The sequence below is a fragment of the Oryzias latipes genome, chromosome 23 (assembly GCF_002234675.1).
Source record: "Oryzias latipes chromosome 23, ASM223467v1".
NCBI classification, from domain to species: domain Eukaryota; kingdom Metazoa; phylum Chordata; class Actinopteri; order Beloniformes; family Adrianichthyidae; genus Oryzias; species Oryzias latipes.
This window is the reverse complement of record NC_019881.2, coordinates 23,251,847-23,268,734: the sequence shown is the minus strand read 5'-3', so window position 1 is coordinate 23,268,734 and position 16,888 is coordinate 23,251,847. Positions and strand designations below refer to the sequence as shown.

At 48.2% G+C, this 16,888-nt stretch overlaps 1 protein-coding gene across 8 annotated transcripts in view; it reads left to right on the top strand.

The window, feature by feature from the left end:
* grip1 (glutamate receptor interacting protein 1) overlaps positions 1-16,888 on the top strand; it is a 47,530-nt gene that overhangs the window by 28,854 nt on the left and 1,788 nt on the right. For 3 of the 8 annotated variants that reach the window (XM_023952634.1, XM_023952630.1, XM_023952633.1), the window contains exons 2-25: positions 239-319; positions 1,131-1,266; positions 1,858-2,003; positions 2,076-2,235; positions 2,310-2,455; positions 2,650-2,797; positions 3,039-3,208; positions 5,159-5,296; positions 5,374-5,523; positions 5,599-5,785; positions 9,565-9,710; positions 10,209-10,289; positions 10,357-10,426; positions 10,500-10,645; positions 11,056-11,200; positions 12,122-12,261; positions 12,360-12,551; positions 12,632-12,773; positions 12,899-12,937; positions 13,122-13,233; positions 14,886-14,918; positions 16,257-16,367; positions 16,553-16,669; positions 16,738-16,884. In XM_023952634.1, coding sequence (XP_023808402.1) covers positions 239-319; positions 1,131-1,266; positions 1,858-2,003; positions 2,076-2,235; positions 2,310-2,455; positions 2,650-2,797; positions 3,039-3,208; positions 5,159-5,296; positions 5,374-5,523; positions 5,599-5,785; positions 9,565-9,710; positions 10,209-10,289; positions 10,357-10,426; positions 10,500-10,645; positions 11,056-11,200; positions 12,122-12,261; positions 12,360-12,551; positions 12,632-12,773; positions 12,899-12,937; positions 13,122-13,233; positions 14,886-14,918; positions 16,257-16,367; positions 16,553-16,669; positions 16,738-16,884 — 3,083 coding nt within the window. The remainder of the gene's footprint in view (positions 1-238; positions 320-1,130; positions 1,267-1,857; positions 2,004-2,075; positions 2,236-2,309; positions 2,456-2,649; positions 2,798-3,038; positions 3,209-5,158; positions 5,297-5,373; positions 5,524-5,598; positions 5,786-9,564; positions 9,711-10,208; positions 10,290-10,356; positions 10,427-10,499; positions 10,646-11,055; positions 11,201-12,121; positions 12,262-12,359; positions 12,552-12,631; positions 12,774-12,898; positions 12,938-13,121; positions 13,234-14,885; positions 14,919-16,256; positions 16,368-16,552; positions 16,670-16,737; positions 16,885-16,888) is intronic. The other 5 variants (XM_023952635.1, XM_023952636.1, XM_023952632.1 and 2 more) reach the window with 4 other exon arrangements.

Sequence of the window (16,888 nt, the reverse complement as noted above, 5' to 3'; positions counted from 1 at the left end):
CTGTTTGGATGAACACAGAGCTGAAACCCTGGTAAATGTTTTTTGGTCAGTGAACGGGTCATTTCCCACGGTACAGTTGAAAACACTGAACTAGAAGGAGTGACTGAACGTCAGAGGTGTCTCTAAAGGTCTTAGTCCCGATGGTCATTAGGGGTGGATATGGGCTGTCTTTGGGATGTCTGCGAGGGGGGAACCTTAACAGATCCACGGTCTAACATCTCGGTTCTTCTCATTGCAGATGAGGGGCCGTACACCAAACACTCCGGCGGGTCTCGACCTCCAGATGGAGCTCTGGCCATCAGGAGGCAGAGCATTCCAGGTAGAGTCATCCTCATCCTGTGGTTCCCATCCTTCCTCTCCATCTGATCAGAGCAGTGAAACCACCTGCTGCAGTTCCCAGAACAGCCACAGGAGCTGCAGGTTTGGTGACCTTTACTGCAGAGAAGGAACCAAAATGTTAGAGGAAGAAGCAGATCTGATAAGGTTCTTGATTGTGTTTATTGAGTTTGCTTTAAATACTTAAGAACTTGAAAATTTGAGACCTGTAGGAACGCAGTCAAACCAGAGGAAATTAAACTTTAGCATCATTTTTGAAGCCGGAAGATCTTCTGGACCAGCAGGAGAATGCCAGGAGTGACATAGAACATCCTGGAAAACACAAATGAAACATTTTGAATCCAAAAACCTCACATGAATCTGACTCCTGGTTTCAAGATTGTTTCTGATAAATGTGTCAGAGAACCGTGTTGCTGAATGTCAGACTGATGCTGATGCAGAGGAGGATGTGGAGAAGGTTCTCCGTGGTGCTGGTTGAGATGGTCAAACGTCTAACAGAATCTGAACATTTTAGAGTTTCCTTCTTAGAAACAAATAATCTGCCAGTTTGGAAGATGATGATTATCAGCAGCTAATGTCTTTGGAGTCCCACCTCCTCTGGAGAGGCTGAAGGTTCTTCCAATCGTCTCACTTTTACGTCGTCTGTGTGAAAACGTCCGTCCCGCCCTCCTGAGGATTTCAGAAAAGAGTAAAGTTCTGACGGAACAGGAAGGCCTTCTCTGGCGGCTCACGTCCGTCTTCAGAGGGAGGATGGAGAGGCGCTGAACCGTCTCTCTTCCTGCTTGTGTTTGCAGACGAGTTTCGGGGCTGCACACTGGTGGAGCTGATGAAGAAGGAGGGCACCACGCTGGGGCTGACGGTGTCGGGCGGCATCGACAAAGACGGGAAACCTCGGGTCTCAAACCTGCGCCAGGGAGGCATCGCTGCCAGGTAACGCTCCTCCCGTCTTTCTGCATTTTGGTGGAGATTAAAACAGGAAGGCGGCATTAAAGTGATGTCCGACATGCTGCTTCTGGAGATTTGACACGCTCGACTCCTGCTAAAAGGATAAACGGCGTCCTTCCACGCCGCTGAACCTTCAGCTCTCTTATTCATGAGGCTCTAAATGTTTCAGGAACACGGTTCACATCTTCAGCTTGTAACCGCGCCTCTGGGCCTTCCAGCTTTCCTCCACAAGAAAACGCTCAGACACACGCCAAACGTCCGATCGGTTTCTGATTTTTCATGAGTGGACATCAGAATCAGACGCATAAATATGATATCAGCTGTGTTTCCGTCACACATATGAGCAAAACTTTACTGAAATTCTAGAAATGTAGAGAAAAAAAACGATTTCACAGCGACACTGTTTCCATTAAGTCATAATCATGTTGATAAACACAAACCAAATTAACGCGATAAGTCAAACGGATGAACTATGTTCCTGAGCATCCCTTACCATGATGCTCCCACCACTGTGTCTCACCTTCTTGGCGGGCCCCCTAACCTACAGGTTGGTGGTGTTTGTGTCTGCGTTTTCAGGAGCGACCAGCTGAACGTGGGCGACTACATCCGCTCGGTCAACGGCATCAACCTGGCCAAGTTCAGGCACGACGAGATCATCAGCCTGCTGAAGAACGTCGGCGAGCGAGTGGTGCTGGAGGTGGAGTACGAGCTGCCGCCCGTATGTAAGTGTGCTGGCGGCAGGGGTGGGGAGGGGCTCATCCAGGCCTGATGCTGATGGGTTGGGGGTGCGGCAGCTGTGCAGGGGTCAGGAGTTGTCTTCAAGACCGTGGAGGTCACGCTGCACAAAGAGGGAAACAGCTTCGGCTTCGTCATCAGAGGAGGAGCCAGCGAGGACAGGAACAAGTCCCGCCCCATTGTCGTAACGACCATCAGACCCGGCGGACCGGCCGACAGGTACCGGCCTTCTCTGTGCAGGAGGTGTTTTGTCCCACGGGAGCTTCCGTGGATTCAGCCTGTCCTCTCTGCAGGGAGGGAACGGTCAAACCGGGAGACCGTCTGCTGAGCATCGACGGGATCCGTCTCCACGGCAGCACGCTGTCCGAGGCCCTCAGCATCCTGAAGCAGTGCGGGCAGGAAGCCACGCTGCTGATCGAGTACGACGTGTCAGTCATGGGTCAGTCCACTGCGCTCACAGAGCTCTGCAGGCCTCCATCAGCATCCTGAATGAAAACCAAAGCGGAAAAAAGCACATTTCAAGCATGGTGGAGGAGGGGGGGTGATGTGGGCTTAACGCCTCTGATTATTAAAAAATTAGATAATAATGTTTATTTGATCAGAAACATCACAACACTTTTTTTCTCTCCTCAGACTCTGTAGCTACAGCATCCGGCCCTCTGCTGGTTGAGGTTGCCAAGGCAACCGGCTCCAGTCTGGGAGTGGCCCTTTCCACCTCCATGTTCTGCAACAAACAGGTCATCGTCATCGACAAAGTCAAACCCGCCAGCATCGCAGACAGGTACGACACACCTTTCCTGTTACTTCTTCATGTTCCTGTCTCTTTTAGACCTTCTGGAAGGTTCTCTCCGCTCTGATTGGTTCTAAACAAACACACACCTGTTCCACCTGTGATTGATTTCCTAATATCCAGTTATTCTTCACAGGTGTTGGAAGGTGATGTAGTTAATGAAGAAGGAAACTCAACTCTTTGCTTGTGCTCCTGTGCGTGTGTGTGTCTGTGTGTGTTTGCGTTTGTGTAGATGTGGTGCTCTCCATGCAGGAGATCACATTTTATCTGTAGACGGCAAATCGATGGAGTTTTGTTCTCTGGCTGAAGCCACGCAGCTGCTCTCTGCTGCCTGTCAGACCGTCCGGCTGGAGATTCTACCCCAACACCAGGCCCGACCGGCCCTGAACGCACCGCAACATGGTACAAACATGCATGAAAAACAGACCCTGAACACACCACAACATGGTACAAACACGCACGAAAAACAAGCCCTGGACACACAGCAACATGGTACAAACACGCACGAGAAACAAACCTTGAACGCACCACAACATGGTACAAACATGCATGAAAAACAGACCCTGAACACACCACAACATAAAACAAACACGCATGAAAAACAGACCCTGAACACACCACAACATGGTACAAACACGCACGAAAAACAAGCCCTGGACACACAGCAACATGGTACAAACACGCACGAGAAACAAACCTTGAACGCACCACAACATGGTACAAACATGCATGAAAAACAGACCCTGAACACACCACAACATAAAACAAACACGCATGAAAAACAGACCCTGAACAAACTAAAACATGGTACAAACATGCATGAAAAACAGACCCTGTACACACCACAACATGGTACAAACACGCACGAAAAACAAGCCCTGGACACACCGCAAAATGGTACAAACACGCACCAGAAACAAACCTTGAACGCACCACAACATGGTACAAACATGCATGAAAAACAGACCCTGAACACACCACAACATGGTACAAACACGCACGAGAAACAAGCCCTGAACACACCACAACATGGTATAAACACACATGAAAAACAGACCCTGAACACACCACAACATGGTACAAACACGGACCAGAAACAAGCCCTGGACACACCACAACATGGTATAAACACACATGAAAAACAGACCCTGAACACACCACAACATGGTACAAACACGCACCAGAAACAAACCTTGAACGCACCACAACATGGTACAAACATGCATGAAAAACAGACCCTGAACACACCACAACATGGTACAAACATGCATGAAAAACAGACCCTGAACACACCACAACATGGTACAAACACGCACGAGAAACAAGCCCTGAACACACCACAACATGGTATAAACACACATGAAAAACAGACCCTGAACACACCACAACATGGTACAAACACGCACCAGAAACAAACCTTGAACGCACCGCAACATGGTACAAACATGCATGAGAAACAGACCCTGAACACACCACAACATGGTACAAACATGCATGAAAAACAGACCCTGAACAGACCACAACATGGTACAAACATGCATGAAAAACAGACCCTGAACACACCACAACATAGTACAAACACGCATGAAGAAAGGGACCCTGAACACACCACAACATGGTTTAAACATGTATAAAAAAACAGGCCCTGAACGCACCACAACATGGTACAAACATGTATAAAAAAACAGGTCCTGAATGCACCACAACATGGTACACACATGCATGAAAAACAGACCCTGAACACACCACAACATGGTACAAACACGCATGAAAAACAGACCCTGAACACACCACAACATAGTACAAACATGCATGAAGAAAGGGACCCTGAACACACCACAACATGGTATAAACATGTATAAAAAAATAAGCCCTGAACGCACCACACATGGTACAAACACACGAAAAACAGGCCCTGAACACACCACAACATGGTACGAACACGCACGTGAAAAAAGCCCTGAACGCACCACAACATAGTATAAACATGTATAAAAAAGCAGGCCCTGAACGCACCACAACATGGTATAAACACGCATGAAAAAACAGGCCCTGAACGCACCACAACGTGGTATAAACACGTACGAGAAATGGGCCCTGAACGCACCACAACATGGTACAGATCTCCATGATCTCCACAGAGACAAACTGGTTCTAAATGCTTCACAACAAGCGGAATACACTCACACATAACAGACCTGGATTGCATCACAGGTCACAGTCAGCATGTTTACAGCACGAGTGATATTCCTGACGGGAATGCTGGACCTCTAACCCTGCATGACCTTTGACCTGTCCTGACCCCTGACTCCGCCCCCTTTTGTTTGTTTGTGTGTGTATGTTCATGTGTAGTCAAGGTGCAGCATAGCCCCCGCCCTCTCCCCTGGGAAACTGGAGGCTCCGCCCCTGTCCTCCCTCCCTACCACTACAACACGTACCATCCCGACCAATCAGGTGCCAGATCGCACCACCGCCATGCAAACAACCCTTGTATGTCCGCCTCTCTCCCAGCCTCCCTCTGTTTGGGTGGAGCCCCCCCTCCTCAACAGTGCTCTCTCTCTCCACAGCTCTCAGCCACTCATTCTCTCCTGGATCCATGTCTGCCTATAGCCTCTCGTCCCTCAACATGAGCACTCTGCCCCGGAACATGTATCCCACAAGCCCCCGCAGCACCATGATGAAGAGGAAGGCCAAGAAGAAGGACTTCAAGAGTTCCTGTGAGTCCTCAGCAACCCCCACACCCTCCTGAGAACCCAGAGAACCAAACTGAAGGTTCTGCCGCTTCTCCTCAGTGTCCCTGGCCTCCAGCACCGTCGGGCTCGCGGGTCAGGTGGTCCACACTGAGACCACCGAGGTATCGCTGCTCGGCGACGGCATCATGGGCTTTGGCCTGCAGCTGCAGGGCGGAGTCTTTGCCACGGAGACGCTGTCGTCGCCGCCGCTCATCGCCTACATCGACCCAGACAGCCCAGCTGAAAGGTAAAGATCTGAAACGGACCGGAACCCGAAGGAGGAAGGAAAGTTTGTTTAGTGTCGAGTTATCAAGCCAACTCAGACAAATGCTTCCTGTCTGCTGAAGGACTGCACAGTGGGGGAGTGGTTAGCGCTCTCATCTCTCAGGATGAAGGTTCAAATCCCAGCTGGGCTCTTTCTGTGTGGAGTTTGCTTGTTCTCCTGGTTCTGGAAGTGTGGCTGTTTACTCTTCTGTAGCCGGGATAGGCTCCAGCAACCTTATGACTCCAGAAGGGACCAAGTGAGTTTAGAACGGGCATCGTCAAATGGCGGACCGCGGTCCGAGTCCGGACCGAGTGACGAGTCTGCCCGGACCCGTTAAAACTTTTGATATTAATAAAAATATAAATCATTTGTTCATGCGCAGCTAATCCAGTAATTATGACAGGAGCGTCATCAATAGCCAAGCCAATCAAATTGATTGTTTACCTTTCAGCAACAGCGACTGTGAGAGAGAGATGGAGAGGAGATGAGAGAAAATGGCTTGCTCAAAAATGAGAAAAGTAGATGCTGAAAACCGAACTTTTAAAGATGAATGGACAGACAAATAAATGTTTATTCTGCCTGCAGCCAGTTCTAAACCTTTGTGTCTCATATGCTGTGAAAATGTGGCGTTAATCAAAAGTGGCAACGTTAAGCGTCACTATGAGACCAAACACGGGTCGTTTGAGGAAATGTACCCGCAGAAGTCCGCAGTGAGGGCAAGTAAAATCATGGAATTGAAAGCACAGTATGACAGGTCTACTGGTGTCGTCACGCATGCATTCACCGGGCAGCAACGTGCAAATGAGTGTTCGTTAAAGATGGCGTGGATTTTGGCGCAACACAAGAAAGCATTCAGCGATGTGACAGTTGTAAAGGAGTGCTTAAATGCGGCTGCAGAAACCTTACTTGACGGTAAACTAAAAGATGACATGTGTGAAAAAATAAAAAAAAATCCCATTGTCAGCTACAACAACAACTAGAAAAACTGAACTATTAGCAGAGGATGTGCTGGCACAGCTTGATGCAGCTGTTCAGAACGCAGCATGCATATCCTTAGCCATTGATGAGTCCACAGATGGAACAGATAATGCCCAGCTTTTGGTGTATGTGAGATTTCCTCACAAAGAGAAGAAAGGCATGTGTGAGGACATGTTAGGTTGACCACTTGAGACACACACAAGAGGAGAGGATATATATGAGGGGATAAAGGAGATGCTCACAGAAAGAAAGATTACCGTATTTTCCGGACTATAAGTCGCCCTTTTTTTCATAGTTTGGCAAGGGGTGCGACTTATATTAGAAATAAATTGAAATAAATACATTGTTAACCCTCCAGTTATGTTCATTTGTGAGGAACAGAGATGATATTCCTGGCTAAATTTGATGTATGAGATATGTTAAGTGTTAAGAGTATGTTCAGTGACTCAGAGAATCAGTAAACATTTTTTTACAGTAAGATCTTGAAGGCTAACCACATAATATTCTATTTTCCAATGATTTCATAGATTCAGAAATGCAATAAAAATGACAACTGTTTCTACAAATACAGGATGAAAACAGAGTATTAGTTGGCCAATGATGCTTCATGAAAGGAATAAATAAATATGAGAAAGAATTACTGTGAAATTATGAGATAAACTATGCTATGATTGTGTCATATGAGTTATTATATCTTGGTCTCAGATTTTGTCAAATGAATTTCCCGTCAAAATGCGACTTATAGTCCAGTGAGACTTATCTGTGTTTTTTTCTACTTTATAATGCATTTTTGGGCTGGTGCGACTTATACTCCGGTGCGACTTATACTCCGGAAAATACGGTAATCTGAAGCAAGTAGTGTCAGTCACCACAGATGGTGCACCTGCCATGGTTGGGACAGAGAAGGGGGCTGTTGAAACAAGACAACCCTGATCTCATAGCCTACCACTGGATCATACATCAGACTGTTCTCTGTGCCATTCTGTCTGAAGAATTTGCTGAAGTAATTAATACCATGATGAAACTTATAAACTTCCTGAGGGCTTCCTCATCCCATCAGCATCGACTGCTGAGAGAATTTTTGAAGGAAATGGATGCAGATGCGAATGACCTACTACTCCACATCAACGTGAGATGGCTGAGTTAAGGCAACGCACTGACTGGAACGCTTCTGGTCCATCCGAAAGGAAATTGCTGCTTTCTTACAGCAGCTCAAGAGTCAAAAGGGAACACAGTTTGCAAACTTTTTGCAAGATCAGCACAAGATGGATGTGGTGGCTTTTCTGGTGGACATCACAGGACACCTTAATGAGCTCAATTTAAAGCTGCAGGGTCAGAAAAATTCAATCTGCGATTTGATGAAAACTGTCCGCTCATTCCAGATTAAGCTGGACGTTTTAAAAGAAGATCTCCTAGCAGATTGTGAGCATTTCCCACAAATGCGTGAACAAATTCAGGGTGAGAGAGACATTTCCCCTTATGTCGGCTTCATAGACAAGCTGATTGGAAACTTCTGTCAACGATTTGACTGCTTCAACCTTGGACACCAGCTCCTCCTGCTAATTGAGAATCCATTCCTTATCAGAGAAATCAGAGGATTTTCAAAGGCGGTGACACAGACCTTCAAGTGGGCACATCCTGGATCTTTACAGTTAGAGCTCACTGATTTGCAGCAGATGTTGCTCTAAGGAGGCATTTTGAAACAACTGACTCTGCTACTTTCTGGTTACAGATTGTGCCAGAAACGATGTTCCCTGGTCTGACCAAAGTAGCACTACACACCTTAACCATGTTTGGATCAACTTACAGCTGTGAGACAGCCTTCTCCTCAATGAATATTATTAAAACAAAGTACCGTTCTAGGCTCACCAATGAGCATCTCCACATGAGCATGAGACTTGCACTAACCCCATTTAAGCCAAGATTCAGACTGCTGGCAGGACACTTACATGCCCATTTCTCTCACTAGGAAAGAAAGATTGAAAGGGAGTAAGGAAAGGTTGAAAGGAGAGATGACAAAGGGAGCTGCTCAAAGTTCTGCACTTTATTTTATTCTGTAAATTCTGCCCTGTTCTATTTTACTTGAAAAGTTTCCTGTTATTTTATTTAAAATGTAGTTCATGTTTTAAAAAGGTGGCAGCTCAAATGTCTTGTTTATTTTTTTCTTGAAGATTAAAAGCACTTTTATTTTATTCAAAAGATTCTGAATGTTTTACATTATTTGAAATAGGCCCTAAGTTCAGGCTGCTCAAAGCTGTGTTTGCACTTTTTATTTATGTTATTCAGAATAATTTCAGTGTCTGTTAATTGACATGTAGTAAAGAGAACTACAGTATTGTTTTCCATTCAAGCACCATACAAGTTCAGACTTTTCGGTATGTTAAAAGCATATTACTTTGAAAACACTTGAAATGTAACAATAAATTATATAGAAATGTATGTGCGTTATTGATTTTATTAACATGAGGGGACATTATGTTAAGTGAAAACATAAGATCCGGACCTTTGCTGGGAAAGATTTTTAGTAACTGGACCTTTTTGAATTTTAATTGAATACCCCTGGTTTAGAAGATGGATGGAAAGAAAACAAATGTGTTTGAAAGAATAAAAGCTGCTTCTATTGTTTTCAATTTTCATTTATTTGATATTATGATCTTTTTCACCTGCAACACGTTGCAGTGTTTTGATTGTTTCCCTGTCCAGTCGGGATTTCTGCCTCCTCTTCATGCTGTGCAGACTCAGCAGTTGTGTGTGTGTTTGTGTATGTTTGTGTGTGTGTGGAGGTGTGGCATCCTGCAGATCGGCGACAGGATCCTGACCATCAACGGCGTCCCGACCGAAGACTCCACCCTGGAAGAAACCAACCAGCTGCTCCGAGACTCGTCCATCACGGCGCAGCTCACGCTGGAGATCGAGTTTGACGTTGCAGGTTTGTGGGAGGGGGGGGGGGGTCTTTGGTTGTTGGTGACCTCCTGTTTGTTTTGAGACTTTAAAGTTTGTTTCTAAAGCACTGACACCACCCCCCAGCACCTTCACTACCCCCCCAGCACCTTCACTAACCCCCCCAGCACCTTCACTAACCCCCCAGGACCTTCACTAACCCACCCAGCACCTTCACTAACCCCCCAGGAACTTCACTACCCCCCAGCACCTTCACTAACCCCCCCAGCACCTTCACTAACCCCCCCAGCACCTTCACTACCCCCCAGCACCTTCACTAACCCCCCCAACACCTTCACTAACCCCCCCAGCACCTTCACTACCCCCCAGCACCTTCACTAACCCCCCAGGACCTTCACTAACCCCCCCAGCTGTAACTGGTGTGACTGTTGTGGTTCTGTGGTTTGTTTGCTTCTTTTTAAGCGTTTTTTTTTTAAGTTTTTGATGACTTGGGAGGTTCTGACCTGAAGTGACCCGTGTTTCTCAGAGTCGGTGGTTCCCAGTTCAGGAACGTTCCACGTCAAGCTGCCAAAGAAACCCGGGGTGGAGCTTGGAATCACCATCAGCTGTAAGTGCAGACAGGAGTGGGGGCGGGTGGGGGTTCCTGCTCTCACCCCGAGTCTGTGTGTCTGCAGCGCCGTCCAACAGGAAGCCCGGAGACCCTCTGATCATCTCAGACATCAAGAAGGGCAGCGTGGCTCACAGGTGAGGCCCGGGCCGGCCCCCGTGTTAGGAACCCCCCCCCCCTCTTCCCTGACCTCCAGTGCTTCTCCTTCAGGACGGGAACGCTGGAGCTCGGAGACAAGCTGCTGGCCATCGACAACATCCGGGTGGAGAACTGCTCCATGGAGGAAGCCGTGCAGATCCTCCAGCAGTGCGAGGAGCTGGTCAAGCTGAAGATCCGCAAAGACGAAGACAACTCCGGTACTTACAGAGGCTCTGACGGACCATCGGCTGGGTTATGGTCCAGTCTGCTGTTCTCTGAAGCAGGTCCTACTCTTTATCTGCGGGGGGGGGGGGGGGGGGGGGGGGTCAAAGCAGTTAAGAGAAACAAAAGAGAAGATCTGAGGTTCTGATGGGATCATCATCCAAGTATCTTCCAGCATTCAGGGATCATTTTCTGAACCAGCATCTCCAGAAGGTTTCAGAAAAGAAACCTTTCAGACCAGAAAGCCCCCCCCCCTTCTGTTCCCCCTCCATCAGAGATGAGAGGACACTCCTCTGATCTTTACAGTCTTCCTGATGGACACTAGAGCCGATCTTTAACCTGTGAAGTGTTGAAGTCTCCTGAGGACGCGTGGAAGCTCTGCTTCAATCTTCTTCTGCCGTTTCAGACGAGCAGGAGGTGTCCGGCAGCATCATCTACACCGTGGAGCTGCAGAGGTACGGAGGCCCGCTGGGAATCACCATCTCAGGCACCGAGGAGCCCTTCGACCCCATCATCATCTCCTCCCTGAGCAAAGGGGGGCTGGCTGAAAGGTACACACCCCCTGTGATGTCAGAGTTGAGGAATGACGCCCCCTGCTGATCAAAACGTCAAGAAGAATCTACCAAACAGACATGTCTTAGAAATAAGGGCTCAATATTTTCAGAATTATAAGTGATTTTCTGCAGCTTTTGTGAGATTTTTTTTTTTTTACAAACTTACAAAAAGCATTTTTGATCAAAGGACTTGAGTGATAAAAGCTTAAATCACAAAAAACTTAGACTTTTAAAGGTTCAAATGGGAAATATTCCTGCTAAGCAAACACATATATCCACAGAAAGACTGAAGTGGGATTTTTCTGTTTTATCAGAGTCAGTTCGAATAAATTCAGATGTGAAAAAATTTCAGCTTTTCAGTTCCATGGGGGGGTCAGTTTGGGTCCTTTTAAAACTTTCTAAAATACTTTAGGACTCAAATTAACAAGAAAATGAACTTTATTAATAAAACAATATCCAAATCTCTCCACGTTCGCTGTCTCCCCCTCAGCCGTGAGGCTGCAGCTTCAAACTCCAGCAGATCTGTCTCTGAGAATCTTTCTTTCTGATCATCATGATTGATAGAATTTTAAGCGGCCATCTGCCCACACTTAAAAACACAATCATTCCTAAAACACATAAAAACACAATCAATACATAAAAATATGAACAATTCCTAAAAACAAGTCAAGTTTCCCAGAATTTCAGCTTAATCCAAAATAAAGTCAAATCTCTCAACACACAGTTGTGCAGTCAGTCTGATGGCTCTTTGTAAGTCTGTCTGTGGTGCAGCGTCTGCTGCTGAATCATGACGCCATCGGAGGCTGCAGAGGAACCGTCATCTGCCTGAGTTCTTTCTAAAAAATAAAGACAATTCCCGCTGACGTCCAAGTTCACTTCCTCGGTTTTTCATCATCTAAGCTAGTGGCGTGTTTGCAGGACGGGCGCCATCCACGTGGGCGACCGCATTCTGGCCATCAACAGCAGCAGCCTGAAGGGGAAGCCGCTGAGCGAGGCCATCAGCCTGCTGCAGCAGGCGGGGGAGACCGTCACGCTGAAGATCAAGAAGCAGGGGGAGCGTAGGTTCACGCCTTCACGCCGCACGCCTTCACGCCGCACGCCTTCACTCACCGCTCCGCCCCCTGCCTGCTGACACCCCTGCTTTATCTGTCTGCAGTGTCGAGCCCAAACGCCTGCGTCATTGGCTCAGGCTTGGGGGTGGGGCTTAACCACGAAAACCAGGATGGGGAGGAGGAGCCTGTCATCACTGTTGCGCCTCCAACGAGCCAGCGAGCGTTCAGCACCCTGCCGTCTGTGGACAGCGCCGTGGAGTCCTGGGACGGCTCCAACGTGGACAGCAGCTTCAGCGGTATGCGCCGCCAGCCGCCGTCCTGCGCCGCCGACCGGCCTCCAACGCCGGCTAAAACCGTTCTGTGTGTGTCTGAGCAGTGCCGCCGTTTCAGTACAGCTTCCACGACTGGCGCCACCTGAAGGCCAACAACAGCCAGCCGTCCTCCACTCGCCAAAGAGCCAATCCGCTGTCAGATCTGGGGCTGACCGATGAGGACTGGGACCGCCCACTGCTGGGGGGGTAAGTGTCATGCAGTTCAAAGCAGAAAAGACAGGTGAGAAGTCTAAGTCGTGGAAGCCCCGCCCTCTTAGCATTCTGTATGTAGCGCTAAAACAGCAGCAGTAACGTATGCGTCTCTCCTGCAGCGCCTCTAATCTGCACACTGGTCTAATCTCAGACAGCAGGTACCTCTCTGACCTTTGACCCCTCACACAGTCCTCCATCACCACTCACCCGATGACCTTTGACCTGATTGTGTGTCATCTGTGCCCCCACCTGCCAGTTTCTCACCAGCATGAGCAGCCCTCCTCCTGTGTGGCTCCCTCAGACTTGGCTCTGATTGGCTGATCTCTGTGGCTCCCCCCACAGGTTCAGTGTGGGACATGACGGGACAGAACCGGACCAGGAGGAGAACTTCTGGTCTCAGGCCCTGGAGGATTTGGAAACATGCGGTCAGAGCGGCATCCTTAGAGAGCTGGAGGTAAGCCGTAAAACGACGACGATTTATAGTCCTCTGTTTTTAGCGTCTTTGAGATGATGAGAATCTAGAAAGAAGATTTAACCAAAAAAAGAAAAAAGATATAAATATATGCGTGAATATGAGTTAAAGACACGCAGAATAAAAGAAACCCATCCTGAGCTAAAGTGGATGGATGAATGGATGATAGATGGATGGATGGATGTAGGATGAATGGATGAAGGATGGATGAAGGATGATGGATGGATGATGGATGGATGAAGGATGGATGAAGGATGGATGATGGATGGATGAAGGATGGATGAAGGATGGATGATGGATGGATGATGGATGGATGAAGGATGGATGGATGATGGAGGATGGATGATGGATGGATGAAGGATGGATGGATGGATGGATGGATGGATGATGGATGGATGGATGGATGGATGAAGGATGGATGATGGATGATGGATGGATGGATGATGGATGGATGGATGATGGATGGATGATTGATGGATGGATGGATTAATGATGGAGGATGGATGATGGATGGATGAATGATGGAGGATGGATGATGGATGGATGGATGGATGATGGATGGATGGATGATGGATGGATGAAGGATGGATGATGGATGGATGGATGATGGATGGATGGATGAAGGATGGATGATGGATGATGGATGGATGGATGATTGATGGATGATGGAGGGGTGGATGGATGGATGGATGATGGATGAAGGATGGATGATGGATGGATAGATGATGGATGATGGATGGATGAAGGATGGATGATGGATGATGGATGGATGAAGGATGGATGATGGATGGATGGATGGATGGATGGATGGATGGATGGATGATGGATGGATGGATAATGGATGGATGGATGGATGATGGATGGATGGATGGATGAATGATGGAGGATGGATGATGGATGGATGAATGATGGAGGATGGATGATGGATGGATGGATGGATGATGGATGGATGATGGATGGATGAAGGATGGATGATGGATGGATGGATGATGGATGGATGGATGAAGGATGGATGATGGATGATGGATGGATGGATGATTGATGGATGATGGATGGATGAAGGATGGATGGATGGATGATGGAGGGGTGGATGGATGGATGGATGATGGATGAAGGATGGATGATGGATGGATAGATGATGGATGATGGATGGATGAAGGATGGATGATGGATGGATGGATGGATGATGGATGGATGATGGATGATGGATGGATGGATGATTGATGGAAGATGGATGATGGATGGATGGATGATGGATGGATGGATGATGGATGGATGGATGATTGATGGAAGATGGATGATGGATGATGGATGGATGAAGGATGGATGGATGGATCGATCGATGGATGGATGATGGAGGATGGATGATGGATGGATGGATGATGGTTGTTTTCATAAATAACAGTAAATCTCCATCCAACAGCAGCTTAATCTTCCATCCTGACACTTGGATCTGTTTCTTTCATGTTCTTGTTTTTTGCTATAATTCTCTTCAGAAGATCCTTTTGTTCAAACATAAAAACAGATCCGATATTTCAGAACCGGTCCCTGGTTCCGGGTTCTGCTGTTGTTGTTTCACAGTTCCTCCTGTTTAGTCCTGTTGCCAAAGAGAGAAATGACTCCTTCTTTTCCAGGAGTCTGGAGAGGAGACCCGCCTCCTGGCTCTGGTACTCCCCTGTCCCGTACTAACCCCGCCCTCCTCTGTAATTGGACCGTCAGCGCGGTCCTGTTAGCTGGGTTTGAATGCGAATCTAACCGCACTCTCATAGCGGGCTGCAGACCATTGGTGACATCTCTGTGACGTCTCCGTGACCCCGCCCAGCTTTGGACCAATCATGTGGCAGTCGTGTTGCATCAGGCATGGCAGTTTGAGCAAGGCATGCTGGGACAGCTTGTGCAAGGCCTGATTGGTTGTTGGTTGACCTGTGGCTCATGCATGCGTCTGACCGGTCCTTGATCCTGAAACGTTTGTTCGGTGACAAGAGATGACACGGAAAAGTAAAACACGAACTTTTGACAGGCTGTATAATCAAAGATGCTGACGGACAGCGACCTCCTGCAGAACCTGATGAGGAACTGAACCAGGTGTTTCAGTAGGGAACCGGGTTTGAGAACCTGGACTGAAGACCACCGTTATCCACAGAGGAAACCCTAAATCCTTTTCTGTCATTGGCATCATTCAATCCTTTTCAGACCCATGGTCGACTCTCTACATCCTTCCTGGTTGACTCAGAATAAAACATCTTGGAGCGATTCCAGCAGAGATCCATCAGCAGACCGTTTATCTGAGAACTTCAGGGGGGCTGCAAAGGCTGACAACACGGAAAATCATTGGAAGAAGTGCCGGGGGGGGCATCTCACCGGAAGAAACCAGTGGCAGGACCAGAACCAGCCAGGACAGGAACAAGATGGACGAAAGCACTGGACGTCTGCGTTGAGACAAACCCGAGGACACATCCAGAGACCCCACACGGGCACTGAGAACGCCTCCAACACCTGGACTTCAGAACAGCCAGAACACTGACACGGGTCCTCAGAACCTCCAGAACACTGACACGGGTCCTCAGAACCTCCAGAACGCTGGCACGGGTCCTCAGAACCATCAACAGAACCTCCAGAACACTGACACGGGTCCTCAGAACCTCCAGAACACTGACACGGGTCCTCAGAACCTCCAGAACACTGACACGGGTCCTCAGAACCTCCAGAACACTGACACGGGTCCTCAGAACCTCCAGAACACTGACACGGGTCCTCAGAACCTCCAGAACGCTGGCACGGGTCCTCAGAACCATCAACAGAACCTCCAGAACACTGACACGGGTCCTCAGAACCTCCAGAACACTGACACGGGTCCTCAAAACCTCCAGAACACTGACACGGGTCCTCAGAACCTCCAGAACACTGACACGGGTCCTCAGAACCTCCAGAACACTGACACCGGGGTAGAGGGTTTCCCGTTCTTACTCCTCGTGTGGTTGACGTATTTGTCTTATTGTCCTCAGGCGACCATCATGTCCGGCTCCACCCTCAGCCTGAACCATGACCCCACCCCTCTGCGCAGCACCCTGGGGCGCCAGGCGAGCTTCCAGGAACGCAGCAATTTGAAACCACAGGTATGATGGAAACCCAAACACTGAAGCCCAGACGTGACTCGGCTGAGACGTGTTCCTCAAAAACATGAGGAGCCCCCAAAGACCCTCTCTGGTTCTGTCCAACCCAAACCCCAGAGTCTTTTCAGTAAAAACAGGAACTTACTGGTTCAGCACCTCCCCCGGTGATTTCTGCCTCACTTTTCCAGGTGACTCCCCGGTCCAACACCCTACCCTCCGACCCTCAACGCAGAGCCTTCGCCATGAGGAAAATGAGGCAGGAAGTCAACGACATCCTCAACCAGAACCCTGTGGAACTCCATAAGGTGATCTGCGTTTGTTTCCTGCTGACAGGCGGAAGCTGAGGATTCAAACCCATGTTCTGTGTTTGCAGCTCGTTTTAGAGAAAGGCTCGGACCTGGAGGACTTTGGTTTTAGCGTCTCCGACGGTCTGCTCGACCGCGGCGTTTATGTCAACAACATCCGACCTGGAGGCCCCGCGGAGAAAGGCGGTCTCTGTGCGTACGACCGAATATTACAGGTAC